The following is a 19,036-nucleotide window of genomic DNA, read 5'->3' on the forward strand; positions in this document are numbered from 1 at the left end:
TGTTACTTGGATGGCAGCATATGTTTCTCCAAAACCTTTATGTACCTTTCAGCACAGATGTGCAAGTTACCCATGCCATTGGCACTAACACAGCCCCATACCATCACAGATGCTGGCTTTTGAACTTTGTGTCCATAACAGTCCGGATGGTTCTTTTCCTCTTTGGCCCGGAAAACACGGCGTCCACAATTTCCAAAAACAATTTTAAATGTGGACTTGTCGGACCACAAAAAACTTTTCCAGTTTGCATCAGTCCATCTTAGGTGAGCCCGGGCCCAGAGAAGCCGGCAGCGTTTCTGGTGTTGTTGATAAATGGCTTTTGCTTTCCATAGTAGAGTTTCAAGTTGCACTTACGGATGTAGCGCCGAACTGTGTTTACTGACATTGGTTTTCTGAAGTGTTCCTGAGCCCATGTGGTGATATCCTTTACACATTGATGTCAGTTTTTGATGCAGTGCCGCCTGAGGGATCGAAGGTCACTGGCATTCAATGTTGGTTTTCGGCCTTGCCAATTACATGTAGTGATTTCTCCAGATTCTCTGAACCTTTTGTTGATATTATGGACCGTAGATGATGAAATCCCTAAATTCCTTGCAATTGTACGTTGAGGAACATCGTCCTTAAACTGTTCGACTATTTTCTCACGCACTTGTTCACAAAGAGGTGAACCTCCTTTTATACCCAAATCATGGCACCCACCTGTTCCCAATTAGCCTGTTCACCTGTGGGATGTTCCAAACAGGTGTTTGATGAGCATTCCTCAACTTTCTCAGTCTTTTTTGCCACCTGTCCCAGCTTTTTTGGAACGTGTTGCAGCCATAAAATTCTAAGTTTGTGATTATTTGCTAAAAACATTAAAGTTTATCAGTTTGAACATTAAATATCTTGTCTTTGTAGTGTATTCAATTAAATATAGGTTGAACACGATTTGAAAATAATTGTATTCTATTTTTATTTATGTTTAGCAACGTCCCAACTTCATTGGAATTTGGGTTGTAAGTCCATCCATCCATTTTCTACCGCTTATCGGAGATCGGGTCGCGGGGGCAGTAGCTTTAGCAGGGACGCCCAGACTTCCCTATCCCCGGCAATTTCATCCAGCTCTTCCGGGGGGATCCCGAGGCGTTCCCAGTCCAGCCGAAGGACGTAGTCTCTCTAGCGTGTCCTGGGTCGTCCCCGGGGTCTCCTCCCGGTGGGACGTGCCCCGAACACCTCACCGGGGAGGTGTCCGGGAGGCATCCGAATCAGATGCCCCAGCCACCTCATCTGGCTCCTCTCGATGTGGAGGAGCAGCGACTCTACTCTGAGATCCCTCCGGATGACCGAGCTTCTCACCCTATCGATAAGGGAGAGCCCGGACACCCTGTAGAGGAAACTCATTTCGGCCGCTTGTATCGGGGATCTTGTTCTTTCGGTCACGACTGTGGGTTGTAAGTTAGGGCTCAAATTAAGGTGTCAGGTTATTATTTCAACATGAGCTTTTAAATCAGGGTGAGGATTTCAAATTAGGGTCTTAAGACTTTGTTTGGGGTTAAGGTTTCAAGACAGGGTTAAGGGTTCATATTGGAGCTAGGGCTTCAAACCTGGGTTATGGTTTAAAGCCTATGTTAGGGCTTTAAATTTGTGTTTCAAGCCTGGGTTTCTAAAAAATTTGACAGATTTAAGACATGGTTGAGGTTTTAAATTAGGGAAATGTTTTGTTGAACAACTATAATGGTATATACTGTTATCATAAATAATCAGTACATACCGTGAGGGATAAATGACGTTTGTCTCTACCCCTGTATTTTTAGTTTCACTGTACAGTACGAGGTTTTGATTGACTTGGGATGTTACCAGTAGGGACAGTAAAGAAATGTCTACTGTAGACTGACTAGTAGTTGATATTGTACTGGAGGATATTCAGAAGAATTGCAAATGCAGTGCTCTGTGCTAACTGTGCTATTTGCACACACTGTCTATGACTGGTGGCGCAGGATGACGCAGTGACCAATCTCAACAATGCCTTTGAGGTGGCCGAGAAGTACCTGGACATCCCCAAGATGTTGGATGCAGAAGGTAGGACTTTTTTTTGCCCAACTGTGTTTTGAACTTCTGTTGTTTGTGTTTTAATTCTTCTACGGACTTGTGTTCAATACATTTATTTTCCACTGTCTTTGTATTGCTATGTTGTGGTGTGTTACTGAAAAGTACTAAGGAATGCTTTGACACCAGAGCTATGTTTAGGCTTTCAAAGTAGGGTTTCAAGCTACAGTTAGTGTTTTCAATTATGGTTTTCAAGCCAAGGTTAGGTTTTCAAGCAAAGGTAAGGGTTCCAAAGAAGGCTTTCAAAGTAGGATTTCAAGCCTGGGTTTGGGTTTCAACGTAGGCTTTCAAACTTGGGTTAGGGTTTGAATTATGGGTTAGGGTTTCTAGTCAAGATTTGGGTTTCCATCTAGTGTTAGGATTTCAAACTGTGGTTTAAAGGCAGGCTGGTGGTTTCAAACAAGGGTTCGGATTTCAATGGGGTGTTTCAAGCTTTGGTTGGGGCTTTAAGTTAGGGTTTCTAGCCAAGGTTATGGTTTCCATTAAGAGTTTGAGTTTCGAGCCAGGGTTAGGGTTTGAAATTATCATTTTAGGTGGGGTTTAGGGTTTCAAAATGGGATTTCAGGAAAATTTAACTATAAATGAGCTTTGACACCAGCAGGAGCAGCCATCACTGCCATGCTCTTTGGTGTCTATTTGCCATCCTGATTATATGTTTTTGTCCCTGTGCATTATGTTGTCCATCACTTGGGTTTCCTGTGTGCGTGCGTGTGTGTGTGTGTGTGTGTGTGTGTGTGTGTATGTATGTTATGTGTGTGTGTCCACGTTTAATCACGTCTTCATAACCTCCCCTTCAATAGACATTGTGAACACTGCTCGTCCCGATGAGAAAGCCATAATGACTTATGTGTCCAGTTTCTACCATGCCTTCTCTGGAGCTCAGAAGGTACCCCATGTCCCTTTTTACTAACAAACGCAACCCTCCGTCCGGCATGGCCTCGCTCTCTTTCACAGCTCTCTCAGCTCTGGCCCTGCACAGCCAACAGATGTGTTGGGACACAAACGCGCAACAGTCTACACACAATGGAACACAATGGAACTCAGCTGGTGAAAGTGCAATAATAAAATACAATAAAAAGTTTTAGAAGGTTCTAAACTGCAAAAAAAAAAAAAAAAAACTGGAGGAGGCTAAGCGTTAATCTTGACTTTGAAGTCTTTGTTACAAGTTCCATTGCGGTACCTGAGCCTGATAATCCTATTTAATCATATTGAGCCCTAATAAAATACCATATAAAATGATACAATAGTGAATTAGACTTTTAGTGAATTTTGTTAATTGTTACGGCAGTTAATTATGCCTGACTGGATGGTATGTTTCTTTCTCCTTGACAGGAATCATATGGACACGTTTTGTTCCCTTAATTATCCCTGCCTTTTTTTGTATTTCGTTTGTGTGTGGTGGCCTCAGGAGATTTCTCGCATGTTTGTCGTAATTTGTCAAAAATCTCCCACTGCTATTCATGAGGAATTGAAGGGAAATGGTAATAAAATTTGTATTGATTAGAAAACAAAATTAGTAAAATTAAACATTTTACATACTCTTAACATGTTTATATTATTGATAACATTAGTAAATTTATATATACAGTTTTACACATTTGACATGTATTTATTTTATTTAGTACAATTTGAATTTGTGTAATTATAATTAACAAAAATAGTTTAAAAATGTATACATTTACAATTTATTTTATTCAACAAAGGAAAAAATTAATTTAACATTTATAAAATAAAATATAAACTATCAAAATTTGTGTAAATATGTTTATTAATAAAATGTTAATGTATATGTACGCCAATTGTCTGTTACATTGAAGCACTTTTTTTTAGGCCATATGCACTCGTATTCCTGCACAGTACAAAATTGTTTTGTAGCTTTTTTTTTCGTGGCCTAAAACTCAGTACAGTACAAAGTTATTGTAAATAACTATTTATTTAAAAAAAAAAAAGCACAAATATTTGAAAGTTTTCGCCGCTGTGCTTCGTTGTGGTGACATTGCTGACATACAGTACTCGTCATAGGCGAGTTGCTTTCATGAGTTGCGAGGAATTAGTATGCGTCTGAATTCCAAATCGATTGCCAAAGGTGAACAGCTTGACAAAAAAACTGTTACTGTACCAAAAATAGCATGTTCCAGACTCCAGAGATAGTTTTTTAATTCCTCAGAGTTAACGCTACAGCCATGCCATGCTCGCTCTTTGCAGTGCGCTCTACTCACAATAGCTATAACCATCATCACATGGCCGCCATGTTAATACCCCACATTCAACATAGCCGCCACGTCGGCACGGGAGGCACATCTTTCGGAATTGAATCTCGTCATATTGTATATCTGTGACCCGGAAATACGTCAGTCCCATTCTCTGCCTGCTTTGCGCCACAGCGCCAGTAAACAACAGTGGCCAATTTTGGAACTAACAGACTTTGTCAGCAGCATTTCAAGAGACACATGGAAACTATTTTTGGACAAATTGTTCTGTCCTGACGATCCGTTTTAGCCGATAGCCGTTATATCGCGGTCCATTTTATTGAGGTTCTATTGTACATCCTTTTTAAGAGCAATCAACTTTCAATTATAAAGATTGAACATTGGCATTGTAATGTAGAGCAAAAAATATCTTTGATAGATAAAAATATATAAATAAATATGACTCAGGATATGTTCGCAAAAATTGCACTTGAACAAATATTAAACATTAGGCACATAACTATAGAGTCATTAACTCACTAAAGAGGCCCAAAAAATGTCTTAAAGCCTGCCAAATTTGAATGAATATAAAAACACCATGTACGTACTCGAAAGCATTTGGGCTTTTCCAGTTTTTAAATCAGGTGCCATACATTTAAATATAAGTTATTTTTGTAATCTTAATTATTTTTTTCTTTATTTATATCCATCCATCCATTTTCTGAGCCCCTTATCTTCACTAGGGTCGCGGGAGGGCTGGAGCCTATCCCAGCTATCTTCAGGCAGGAGGCAGGGTACACCCTGAACTGGTCGCCAGCCAATCGCAGGGCACATATAAACAAACAACCATTCGCACTCAAATTCACACCTATGGGAAATTTAGAGTCTTCAATCAACCTACCACGCATGTTTTTGGGATGTGGGAGGAAACCGGAGTGCCTGGAGAAAACCCACGCAGGCACGGGGAGAACATGCAAACTCCACACAGGCGGGGCCGGGATTGAACCCCGTTCCTCAAAACTGTGAGGTAGACGCTCTAACCAGTCGGCTACCGCGCCGCCCTTTATTTATATATATTCTGTTAATGTTGTCGTGTTATGTACTGTATAATTTCTTCCGCCTCTTGACTTTTGAAAAAGAGATTTTATCTCTCAATAATTACCTGGTCAAATAAAGGATAAATCAAATGTAAAATAGGCCCGCCATCAAGCTGCTGGACTGTGATGGTTAGACCTTTACCTGTCAATCAAATGATGCTAAAATGAGCGCTAAAGTCAACTACTGCCTGAATAGTGATGTGTGCCGCTGCGGTTATGGTTTATAAACAGTTAACTTTCCCATGCGTGTGTGTGCGCACGCACGTGTGTGTTTTATGAGGAACACACACACAACTCCGAGCGCTGACGTTTTAACGATGTCGCTGCGGTCGAGTGAGGTTTTAAGCTCCAGCCCTTAGCTCGCTAGCTGCTTAGCTCGCAGGCTAGCAAACGTAATAAACGGTTAACTTTCCCTTTGTCCGACCGAGTTGTGTGCGTCTACGGATCAAACACCGTTCTGCCACCGGCTTGCTGCTTTGTGAGCGGCGTGGCGGGTGTTAGCACAACAATGAAAATTTATCCAGTCCAGAAAAAACTTCCCGGTCCATCGTATTTACAGTATAGAACGACAACGTGCCTTACCTGCCTCTGATTTGCTACCACTAGACATTCATACTTTTGAGTCGCTGTGTGTGGAAGCTCTTCACCAACACACAGACACATACGTAGGGCAGGTCTTAAACTAGGATTGACAGATTGAATATGCATCATGCGCCCCTGCGAATTTTTGCGCGTCTCAGATGCAAGAGGCACATCAAATGAGATCACTTAACTGTAAATGTAATGTTAATTTTGGTGTTGTTATTTTTTGTCTATTACTATAGTTGCATAAATAAAAAATATTAAATTAAAGTTTTAATTACGGTAATGTTGAATGTATGTGTAAATTTCTTTTTTTTTTTTTTTTTTACTAATATTTATTTTGTAAGAACTTGTATGGGGCGACACTTTCACCAGTGTGTTTAATGAGTAAATATGTGGATTGTTGCATTTGTGTCCAAACGTGAGCTATGTTACTCCATCGGTGGGTTGGCTTCACTTTCAGGTTGGATGTGCAGACGTACCTCCCGTCCTCTCCAAAGTTGCTTTTGGGTTGCTTAGGCTTCACTTTTTTCCCTTCTTCTCTCTCTTTTTGTTTCATCCTTCGCTTCGGCTGCTGAGCAGACATCGTGGGCACGCTGCGGCCTGACGAAAAGGCCATTATGACCTATGTGTCCTGCTTCTATCACGCCTTCTCTGGTGCACAGAAGGTACATGAATCCAACACGCCTCAAAACAGAGAGTTCCCATCATTTACAGTTTGCATGTACAGTGAACTCCTGCATATTCGCGGTGAGGTATTCGCAAATTTGTACATTAACAAATTTTTGTTGGGAACCTATACTCATTATTCGCTGAATAGCTTGTCCATTCATAGTTTTTGTGCTCAATCCAAAGCTAATGGAACCTTGGTGTTGTTGTTAGGTTTAATTCATTGATCAGGTTTTTTCCGTCTTCTAAGGCCTGGTACACTCACAAAGATTTTTCAACTCTTAAAATATTTTTTTTATCAGCAACAGACCCCACACATAAAGATGAAAAAAAAAGTCAGGCATTCAATAGTTTTGGTCGTTGTGTGTGGTGTGCGCCTAGAATCTCAACACAGCAGACCAGACACATAAAGATTCTATTGCACCGCTGATCTCGAAGTCTTGTGTGATCACACATAATCTCACAAAACCAAAGAAAGAAAGAAGAAACACTTCCGGATATGCGCCGATGTTTCCCCGAGTGTTCCTGAAGGTTGCCGGAGCCGAGACCCTTGTAAAATGGCGACGTTCTTTTAAAAAAAAAAAAAAAAAAAAAGACTTGATTTGGATAATATTTTTATATTTTACCCACGTTTATACATAAAATTATGTGAGGTAAGACATTTTTGTTTTCATTTACGGTCGCTTCCGTGTTCATCAATCTTGAGAGCTTCTTTGATTAGCTACATTCTTTTCCATTTTACCATTCTCGGCGTCATGACTGGAGAAATCAGGTAATCTGTGATGTAACCGGAAAATCTACAGCTAACGGTATCATGGCTAATCGTTGTGGCCGATTCAATTTCTGACAAAGAGGCATAGTCATCTCGGTAAGCTATTTGCCTAGTTAACTGCTAATATTAACGTCAATGTCAGTAAACTACTTGTTTATAGGTGCAAACTTTAACATTAGCTTAAGGCGAATGAAACACAGGTTCTATGACCGTAGATGTGAATAGAAGGCGAGATCTGCCAGCGCGCTGTCGCAGGCTGCCAAAGCGACGTGAATACGTGGCAGATAAATAATACTGCTCAAACTTGTGATTGGATCAGTGATGGGTTGATTTAAACTCTAATCGGTGACCGACCCCAAAACTCCTGCTCATTTATAGCCTACATGTATGATGTCACGTCCGTTTGTGCTAGCAATTTATTTAGGCTGGTATGCTCGATAATGCTATTGATGAGCCTCATTTGAAGTTGGTTTGTTTTGTGTTGAATCATTTAACTATTGAGTAGTTATTTATGTAACATGGGTTCATGATTGTGTACATGCTAAATGCATGGTGGTGATGCTATTTGATCCGCTTCATTTTAAGTGCTTTGCCGGCATCTTGTAGCATCAATCCGAATTACAAATTCCTTTTTGAGGGGTGTCAATTATTTGCAGAGTTTTGCTAGTCGCGCCAGGGCTTGGTTCCTATCCCCTTATATTAATTGGCGAAAAGGAAGTGATGTACATATATATTACCTTTAATTTGGGCTAAAACAGAAAAATTAAGTTTCGGTGTCTCGATGGGAACTCTCAGAACACGCTTTCTATGCTTTTAAATGCTGACACAGTTACTCTCACAGAACTTGTCGGTCCACACTCTCCTTCCTAAAGTCACGTTTCAGCATTGAGATTGGTGTACTTTGAACAATGTAGTCATTGTCATTCATTGTAGCAATTTTTTTAAGCCAAAAAGAACACAGACAGTTGTCCCTTAAGTCCCGTACATACTAAGGGTGTAACGGTATGCCAAAAATCTGAGTTTTTTTATGTACCTTGGTTTTGAAGTCATGGGTGGGATTCGTATTGGGTACAGTAAGGCAACAATAAAAAAAATAAAAAAAAGCTAACATTTTCTTTTTTGTAAAAGGAAACATTTAATGACGTTTAGAATGACATTAAAACTGCTAGCGTTAAAATCTCCAATAAACAAAATAATGAAGTCAAATTCAAACATTAACTATTTAATAGTATAACTATATAACATAATTTTGTAATTATTTTTAGGAAAGCACGCCATCAATAGTTTATTTTTTAGGTGATGATGTAGGCAAGTGTAACAGTTTGAATAGTGTGATTTTTAAATGCAATAAAAACAATGATAATCGACTTAATGATACGTATGTAACAGCTTCAATCCTCTTCTTATGAAAATACCTTATCAATGGTGTATCTTATTTTTACGAAACAAATGCTATAGACGAGTGCAACAACAATATTTTGAACAGTCTGAACTATTTGGCTATAAAAAGCATTATATGTAACAGCTTAAATCTTCTCATTTTAGGAAAAGTGCAACGTCAATCGTTTCTTTTTAGCAAATGAAGGATGAGACAAGTGCAACAGTATTATGATATTAAAAAACAATCTCCTTGATAATGTATTTAAGATTTTATTTTTAGAAAAGTGCAACATCAATAGTTTGTTCTTTCTAGAAGATGAACGGTAAAGGTTTAAACATTATGATGCTATCAAAACTTTGTTCCTTTGGTTCCATCTGAAAAGTGTTTAAGGCATTGTTAGCCATGACATCCGCCAGCCAAAGGCTGAGCTGCACAGTATTTTTTTATTTTATTTTTTACGGAACCAGTTACACTTCCTGACCGTTACCTATGATGTTACATGTGGGAATTTGGCACACCTCTGAGCTGTGCTGAAAAATCTGGATATATATGTACCATTGCACCCCAAGTACTGTACATACAATCTTGTGTGCTAGTTTCTTAGTTAAGTCATAAATAAAGCAAATGTATCTGTCGATTCTTTGTTTAGTGTGTGACTTTGGGAATGGCATTGTTGATTTCTTTGAGAAACACAAGTCAACATTTTTCCACTTTGCTTCAGTTGCTGTTAATTGCCCCATTTCCAAATTTTTTTGTGTGTATTGCCAGTTCTTTAAAATCAAAATAGTTGTATTACTTAAACCCCAAAAATGCTTAAAAATCAATTTATTCTAGTTTGGTATTGAATTTACTTGTCTCAAATGTGTTGTTTTTGTATTCCTGCAGTCCAGTAGTTAATGTCGTAGGACCCACTGGACTTCAGCGCCACTTGAACCTGATGTACTCGATGTATGGACCCACTTGAGACGCATGGCGTTATTTTTTTTTAAACACCGTGTGTGTGATTGAGGCACATGAAACTAACCGCCAGCAGCTTCCTGCATGTTGTAACCATCCAAGCGAGGCTGCTGGATTTTGTTTGTTTGTTCGTTTTGCACTTTTCCCCCCTTTTTTTGAAATGAGATTTAGCTCCGTCACTGCTCGTGTGTGTTCATGCCGATGACTTGAACCTGAAGAGTAGACTCTAACACACTTTTGAGCACATTTGGTTTTTAAAACAGACAGAGGGGCCTTTGCATTTGTAGATGAGGTAAAAGGTGTAAAGTGTTTTAAAATAACTTATTGTATTTATAAAATAATTCATTATTTTTAAATTGTATTGTTTATTTTGAAATTTATATTTTTTAAAAACTAGTAAATGGAAAAATACATACACATTCAACATTTGATTTAATAACATCACTATTTAATAAAAATACTAATTAAAAACAGTAATGTATACAATATACATTTAAAATGTATTGTATTTAATGTTAACTTAATTTTAACAAACAAAAAATAAAAATGACGTAAACATTTAGCATGTATTTATTGTAATAATAATATAAATGGTGAATATATTTAAATTATACACAAACATTTCTTGTTTGTTTTTTTATTCAAAATTGTTTACAAATACTTTTGGGTAGTTATAATTGCAATTTTAATAGATACTAACAAATAAATGCTACTGTGGATGTGTATGTTAGAATATTATTGTTTATTTAAGGGAATTCAAATTTCATTAAATACTAAAGTAGTTTTTAAAATTGTAACTTTTTTATTAATACAATAATTAAAATGTTCTGTTATAAAATGTCAAATGTATGTACAAAATTGTATTTAGAGTAAATAATTTGACCCATTATTTAATCATTGAATAAAAAAGTATGCATGAATAAAAAAAACTTTAACCAATTATTGTGACGAAATCAGCTAAAATAATGCAACAAATATTACAGGACTCTTGATGATCATAAATAAAAATGTTCAGTGGGCCATAGAAGCCATACTTTGTCAACGACCCCTGCTCTAACAATATAATTAAGAATGACTAGATACTGCATTTAGCTCCGCCGATTTTGCTCCCATCAGTGTGAGCGCCTCTCATCAGCGTGTGTGTGCTCTCGATAGGCTGAGACCGCTGCCAATCGCATCTGCAAAGTACTGGCGGTCAACCAGGAGAACGAGCACCTGATGCAGGAGTACGAGAAACTGGCCAGTGACGTGAGTACAAACCAGACACTACCCGCCTGTGCTTTCCTGTTGATGAATGCGTCCTCCCCACGCACAGCTCCTGGAGTGGATCCGTCGCACCATTCCATGGCTGGAGAACAGAAATCCCGAGAAGACCATGGCTGAGATGCAGCAGAAGCTGGAGGACTTCAGGGACTACCGCCGTGTCCACAAGCCACCAAAGGTCTTTTTTTTTTTAAAAACAAATTGTTTTTATTATTTAAATCACTCAACACAACAACCAGCACAGAATCATCTCGACACTGCAAATGTTCCTAATTATCAGTGTTTTTGTATCCAGCTAAAGCAGAGCTGCAGTTTTGTTACATGCAGAGATTATTGCACAATAAACACTTCATTCTTTTTCAAGTTCATTCAACCATGTAAATGAAAAATCATGTGCAATTCACGCCTATTGTATTTGCATTTCTGCTGCATTCACATCTTTGCCCCCCCCCCCCCCCCACACACACACACATCTGTAGATAAGTATTTTTATTTTGTTCATCAGCTTTTCTTTTTGTATCTATATTTTACAATATATTTTGCAAGTCTCTTGACTTATTGGGCTAGTCTGGGACCTCGGGAATCGTATTTCGTGCCATATCATGTGTAAGTGTGTGTTTGTATGACAAATTTCTCGAATCCTTGAATTAACAGTCTAACGCTGGTTCAAATATACAGTATACTGTACGGATGTACCACTCAATTTTCTGCGGCAGCAGTGTGTCTCCCAGGATTCTCGCTTAGTAGTCGTCACAGTGGCAGAAAGCCGTACTCGTGCTGCCACTCCTCTCAGTAGGGGAGGCGACGTGAGTAGTTGATCATTTGCATTTATAACCAGCTAAGAAGTGTAGTTTGTCTGAAGCATGTTAGACTTAGGAACTGTTACAGTTTGTGGAAAATTTTCATGTGTCCTTTAAACAAATAAGACTAAGGTGACTTTAATCACATTTTATTGCAGTTTTTAATCCTTGCAATTTGGCAGCACAGCCTGCTGATGTTACATAATGGCCAGCTTCACAGTTTCATGCTTTGAGGCTTTTTTTAGTTCTTCACTGTGCTTTTGACAGGATTTAGGCTAATATATGTCTTTAATTTTTAGTGCTCCCGCATAACTCTTTTAAATGGGTTGTGTTCCCTCTAAGAAGTGCCAATGTTGGTCCTGCAGGTCCAAGAGAAGTGTCAGCTGGAGATCAATTTCAACACGCTACAGACCAAACTGAGACTGGGTGGCAGACCTGCCTTCATGCCGTCAGAGGGACACATGGTGGCTGTATGTACACACATACAAATCACAAAACCTTCATGTACTGTACAGGCAATGTTTGTTGATCTCAATCCCACATATGTGCTGGTCAGGATATCAACAGAGCGTGGCACACTCTAGAGGGTGCGGAGAAGGGCTACGAGGAATGGCTCCTCAATGAGATCCGACGTCTTGAGAGACTGGATCACTTGGCTGAGAAGTTCCGCCAGAAGGCCTCCATTCATGAATCCTGGACTGATGGTAAATCCAATTTATCCCCCCCCCCCCAATTTATCCCACCACCCCTACCCCATAAGGCATGTCCACAGAAAAACTTTGTCGAGTGTATGCTAAAGCAACAGACGGCTCTATAACCGCTGATGTTGAGACCATATATTCTTCCTAATCTGTGAAAAACGAGTTGAATAGTTTTATTGCGACTTTCTTTATGCGGCTCCATGCAAGCATCGCACTACGTTGTCCTTAAGAGGCCAAGGCGTGCACAGCTGGAACAGTAGATAGTCATTGCTTGGTATAAAGACAAATCCTTTTTTTCCCCTCACTGTCTGACATGAAATCAGACTTTTAGGTCAATTAGGATGAAAATAAATCTAAATCCTAGAATATTGATTATTATTATTATTTTTATTTTTTTTAGACAAATATATAATAGACAATACAGTCACCCCAGGCGTGCCAATGTTTTTAGCTATGGCTGCATTTGTTTTTATTTATTGATTTTTATTTATACTTTTTAAATATATTATTATTTTACTTGTTACTAATTTATTTTCTGGTTATTCTTTTAAGCTATTTTTAAAGTTGAGTTTTGGTAGTTAAATAAATACTAAACTTTGAAATCAATGAGTAATTGTCTTTATTAATTATGATTTAAATAATCAAAATAATCATGATTATTATTTTTTCAGTAATCGCCTATCCCTACTTCAAACAAAAATGGCAGGCTTCCTGTCTTTTTTACAGACATGGCTATTTATTTTTTTGTCTACTCATGATAGAAATCTATACCAAATTGTATGAAGTCAAACTAGCTTCAGGGCCTGAATTTTCAAAAAATTAAAAAGTTGGTTCATGTCATCAAGCTTCACCATGCTCCCCCAACACATAATGACAAAAACTCAAGTGTCTATCTATTAATTGTCCATCATCTTTCTAGTACACCTGGTTTAATTTTGATAGCAACTGAACAACATCTCTAAATGAGTTTCTTTTTAAAGGACCCCTCGAAATGGCTGAAATATCTAATATGGCCAGGTTGTACTAAAATAGCTGACTTCCTGTCTCTTTTCAGGCATGGCATCTTTTATGTGGCTTTACTCATGCCAGACATGTATGCCAATTTTTTGGTATGTGAAACAGTTGATAGTTTTGAGTATGGGACCAACAATATACAGTACTAAAAAACTATTGAAGGATGTGCTAGTCCCCAACTATGCATGTCTAGTTTAAGGTCTTGAGTCCTGTTCCGTTGTGTGTGATATACAGGCAAGGAGGCCATGCTGACTCAGAGAGACTACGAGACGGCTTCGCTGTCAGAGGTGAAGGCCCTGCTCCGGAAACACGAGGCCTTCGACAGTGACCTGGCTGCCCATCAGGACCGAGTGGAGCAGATCGCTGCCATCGCGCAGGAACTCAAGTATGTGAAGAACCATTGAATGGTCAATTTAGTCAAGAAGCCCTTTCAATACACTTGCAAAAAAAAAAAAAAAAAAAAGATTCAGTATAAATTAGGGATCCATCGATATCAAAATCTCAAGGTACGGTATCGTCACCGTATTAAAGTGCTAGGAGCGTTAAAGATAAACACACTGTAATTTAACACAAAATAAATAATGCTCAAATTTTGTAATCCTATTATTACTACCAATAGGTATTTTGAAGTGCAAAAAACTGCGTCGGAACACCGAGTGTTTCAAGTCACAAGCAAATAGTGACCCTCCAGCACGAAACTGATCTGAAGTCGCATGGCTGTGTTTTGAGCCGTTTACATTTTCTGATAGGGCATTAAAAATGCTTTCCAATGATGTACTGGTCTGTTTTGTGCTGGAAGGTCACACATACAAAAACTCAGTTAAATATCTTTTTAAACTGACAGTGTGAACATCCAGTGTAACAACTGGGAAACAATAATGTGCAGTTTGTCTTTCAACTTTTAACTGACAATGTAAATGTGTCTTTCAACAAGAATAAAAGCAATAATTTTCGGTCAAGTGTCTTAAATTTTAACAGCAAAGATTTTACGTGTGCAATCGGACAGATTAGGGGGTCACATTTTAAGGCCCACCCGCTTTGCTCCTGTAATCGCAAATCTTGAACACTAACAAATATAAATAATACAACATCCTGATTGTCAGCTCGCTGCTTCACTCACACAATGCATCACTTAGTCACCAGACATTCCATCGTGTTAACAACGTCCATTATCGGTTTGTGCATGCCTGCATGGGCAGGTTTAACATATGTTACTATAGAGTCAGCACCGCTGCAGCAGTTGAGCTGCGGTGTAATATCGCAGCAATGCTGACACCTTTTACTTTAAAATCTACCTTAGAAACCAGATTCAACATGTAGGCGAAACAGTTAACATGCGGGGAGAGCCCGGCCTCTCTCACCGCCATGTTTCATGCGTTGTCTGTGATAACAGCAATGCCATTTGTCGTGTTGATCCCCCACTCTGAAATGGACAATGTTAGCACCTCCAATGTTATGCCCAGTGTGTGATTCTAATAAAGCCCAAAAGTTCTCTTCTCCCAGTCACCATGTGTCCCGTAATGGTTACGTAGCTTGTGAATGAGACACTCTGTGCCTGCTCGATGCTCTCTTTCACTTTGGCCGTTCTGCTCACCATCTGTGCTTCCTGCCATCTTTTCCTGCACTATGCAGGGGATCATGGGAATTGTGGTTTGTTTCTCAGACTGGCCCACTCAATGGCACAAGGAAAGGGGGGGGGGGGGGGGGACTACACCAGCGGGAGTTCTCGTTTGATACAGACACATGCCACAGCATAATTGTAAGAATTTTGAAACCGAGATACCACAATATTTACAATAGTGTCAGATCCCTACTGTAAATGTCTTAATTATAATGTAATCTATTATAAAATGAAGTGAAACTCCTTTGAAGACAGCCAAGTAATGGAAGAAGAGGAAGGTCTTTGCAGAGCCTTATGATTTAATACAATATAATACAATACAACAAATTCGAATGCGGTAGAAAAGTTAATTTATTTAGGTAATCCAATTTAATAAGTCCAACTCTTAGATTATTAAGATTTCTTAAACACATACTGTAGGAAAATACTTTATAGAAGGCGAATTAGTACCTAATTTCTATATTAGAAATAATTAAAAATAATTTTGGTAGTTTCTTTTGCCATATTCTTTAAAGTTTGTGAATTTGTGGTTTTCGTTAGCTGTAAGCTATAAGCCTAAAGATTGTACAAAATAAAATCTTTGGGGTTTTTTCAACAAATTTTGGGGAGGAAAAAAAATCAGAAATTTTATCTTAAGGCCATATTGACCAGACCTACTATCTCCTATCATACATACTTTTTTTGTTTTTGTTTTTTTGGGCACATTAAAAGCATCCCGTGTTGTCTTGCAGTGAGCTGGACTACTACGACGCACCCAACGTCAACGCTCGCTGCCAAAAGATCTGCGAGCAGTGGGACAGCCTCGGAGAACTCACCCAGAAGCGCAGGGACTCACTTCAGGTTTGAGACCTACAACGTGGTCAATAGAATCTACTCCAAGACCCTCTTGGACTCACACGTGTTCTCTGCTCTTTTCAGAAAACTGAGAAACTGCTGGAGTCCATCGATGAGCTCTACCTGGAGTACGCCAAGCGGGCAGCGCCCTTCAACAACTGGATGGAGGGGGCCATGGAGGACCTGCAGGACATGTTCATTGTCCACAACATAGAGGAGATCGAGGTATGTGTCAGGAACTTGACCAAGAGGGCAAACCATCCACGGGATGATAAAATAATGGACCTTTTGTTCCCTCAGAGTCTGATGCGTGCCCACGAGCAGTTCAAGTCCACTCTGCCTGAGGCCAACAAGGAGCGTGAGGCCATCCAGGCCATCCACAGTGAGGTGCAGAAGATCGCCCAGCACAATGGCATTAAGCTGAGCGGAACCAACCAGTACACCACCATCACGCCACAGAGCATCGACAGCAAATGGGATCAGGTAGAGTGTGTCTCATGTGTCTGCGATGTGTAGTAGAGTAGGAACAGCCATGATAAACTGACTGGTTGAAAAGAGTGAGGTACCCCAGCCTGGTTAAGTTAATGCATCAATAACAATTTGGTAACTTGAGAGTACTTATTTTCATTTCCTCAACAAGAATAAGTAGAAAGGACTTATTTTATTTTGCTACACCTGGTTTATGGCTATTTGAATGTGTAAAGCATCTTCCGATTCAATGTTTAGTTGATTCCCAATCTAGGTGTCGACATGTTGATACCATGAATAAACTGCTGGGACCAGGCATAGACTTGTCAGGGTTGGCACTGGGTCATGAAACTGCTTAGCCAATGTGGCTAAACAGTATATAAATATCCTAGCCACACTTGTGTGTAGTTAGCCACAACAGCACATGTGTTTATGTGGCTAAACCTTTAGACAGACTTAGCCAGTCCTCGTCACTGGGAACTAAGCCAATAAGCTTTAACGATAGGGGCCCAATTAAAACTACCTAGTCATCAATCAGGAGTTGCTTTTTTTGTTTCTTTTAAACAAGTTTTGTAATTGCGATTTACCATTAATTTTTTCGGGAGGAAGTTTAGCTTCAGCATTATTCACTAAACACAAGAAATGAATTATTATATAATATGACCAACACAACACTAGAGCCAACAAATAAACGACTCTTTCCTGTAGGCCAGGACTAAATGTTATGACGAATTGATATGAAAAACAAATCTTTATTTTACTATTGAAATGTAAAAAGAAAAACCTTCCATTACAGTAGAATATTGACTTACTGACTTAACTTCATGCCTTGAAAAAATGTAATACTGTATAATGATGCTCTTGTCAGTAGCAGTAGCACTGCGGTAAGTGTCACCCGAGTATAGAGATAAAGTGGAGAGTGACACTTTTCATCACAGAGATGTGTACAAAAGCAGTTCAAATTGTAAACTATATTAAATGTTATCAATTAAAGTAAAAGTGTTGAGATGATTCACTTGTTATATGATAATCCTCAAGGAGGCTCTTAAGGCCTTTATATCGAATTTTCTCGAATTCAAACTTTTTAGTTAAAGATAAGCAATATAAACCACTAACACTGTTCACGCACAGCAGAATGAGCGTGCTCACTTTAACTTTTATCGCCAGCGAGGCGAACGTGGGCAATATTCGCTTCACCACATCCTGTTTAAATTAGCCTTTGGTGAGGTGGCGAATGGGCAGCGCAAACCCTGCTTGTATAGAAGAGTAGTAAACGTTTTGATACCCATTTACTTTATATGGGCTGTAAACAGGCATTGCTACCGGCTGTAAACCTGGTGTAGACATGTAAATAGAGGTATTTTGTCATCATTAATACCATGTCAAGATGATGACTATAAAGAAGTAATGCACAAGAGTTAATTAAGATGTGTGTGTTTGCAGGCACAGAAGCTGGTACCTCAGCGTGACCGGGCTCTGCAGGAGGAGCTTCGCAAGCAGCAGTCCAATGACAAACTGAGACGCAACTTTGCCGAGCAAGCCAACGTGGTGGGACCCTGGATACAAAACAAAATGGAGGTACTGTTATGTATTAGCTCATAAGCTCTAATGATTGCCAGATACCATTTCCCAGTGTAATCAATAGACTTTACACCGATCTGATCGGCTGGATCGGTATCGGCCGATAATTAGCATTTTATGCTGATCGGCCGATTGGCTTTAATGTCATAATTCGCCGATCCGATCAATGACATCCTTGATCGCCTCCGCCAAAGACATTTACTCCACGTCGCCATCGTGTGCAGTATATTTGAATCCAATAGCTAGATTATTTTTAGCCTTGTGTGTCTTTTGACGTAGTGCTGTAAATATCTGACAGCCAATAGTTTTTTTTTTTTTTTTTTTTTAAACATGTCGCCAGTGTGGGACAGACAACACGTCTGAGACAGACAACACGTATTGCCTGGATCAGACTACAAGACAAATTTGGTCTTTCACGATTGCACTATGTCAGACTACTGCAGTAAAATCTTCGCATCCCATCTTTTATGATCACGGGGCTTTATCTTGTCAACTTAAACCTGACTGGATTCATTCGTTACCATGGCTACAACATCGCTACGCGCGTATTACAAGAACAAAATGGGGGAAAACGTGTGGTGTGGTCACCGGTGCTCGGGAGATTATGTTGATTTAAGGATTGCTTGAGGTATGTTCATGTACTTTTAATGAGATACGGCTCGCAAGCAGGCAACAAAACGTTATGTCGCCTAGCAAGCTAGTGCTAGCACTAACGGTTGCACGTAAACATGCCGGCGTTATGTCGAATCATGTTCTAAAGTTTCGGTGTGTGAAGTAATTATAATAAAGTAATTAAATTACAGTAAGTTAGCATTCACTATTTCTGTCATGTTGTAAAGTTGGTTTGGCCTGACTGATTAGAATACATGACCTGACTAGAGCAGTGATTTCCGACCTTTATGGAGCGAAGTCACATATTTTACAATTGGAAAATCTCACGGCACACCAACAAACAAAAATGTCACAAAAAGTAGATACACCATAATTACTGTATGTACTTCCTGCCATCTAATAGAAGACCA

The 19,036-nt window shown here is 39.2% G+C and overlaps 1 protein-coding gene across 4 annotated transcripts in view; it reads left to right on the forward strand.

Annotated features, from left to right (window-relative positions):
• Positions 1-19,036, forward strand: part of actn4 (actinin, alpha 4) — a 92,326-nt gene that overhangs the window by 62,298 nt on the left and 10,992 nt on the right. For 2 of the 4 annotated variants that reach the window (XM_061782504.1, XM_061782503.1), the window contains exons 7-17: positions 1,977-2,058; positions 6,536-6,621; positions 10,888-10,980; positions 11,048-11,173; positions 12,161-12,265; positions 12,352-12,499; positions 13,745-13,895; positions 15,863-15,971; positions 16,050-16,190; positions 16,266-16,448; positions 17,877-18,011. In XM_061782504.1, coding sequence (XP_061638488.1) covers positions 1,977-2,058; positions 6,536-6,621; positions 10,888-10,980; positions 11,048-11,173; positions 12,161-12,265; positions 12,352-12,499; positions 13,745-13,895; positions 15,863-15,971; positions 16,050-16,190; positions 16,266-16,448; positions 17,877-18,011 — 1,359 coding nt within the window. Of the gene's footprint in view, positions 1-1,976; positions 2,059-2,885; positions 2,972-6,535; positions 6,622-10,887; positions 10,981-11,047; positions 11,174-12,160; positions 12,266-12,351; positions 12,500-13,744; positions 13,896-15,862; positions 15,972-16,049; positions 16,191-16,265; positions 16,449-17,876; positions 18,012-19,036 lie in introns of all 4 variants that reach the window. The other 2 variants (XM_061782505.1, XM_061782502.1) reach the window with 1 other exon arrangement.

The sequence above is a fragment of the Phyllopteryx taeniolatus genome, chromosome 8 (assembly GCF_024500385.1).
Source record: "Phyllopteryx taeniolatus isolate TA_2022b chromosome 8, UOR_Ptae_1.2, whole genome shotgun sequence".
NCBI lineage: Eukaryota > Metazoa > Chordata > Actinopteri > Syngnathiformes > Syngnathidae > Phyllopteryx > Phyllopteryx taeniolatus.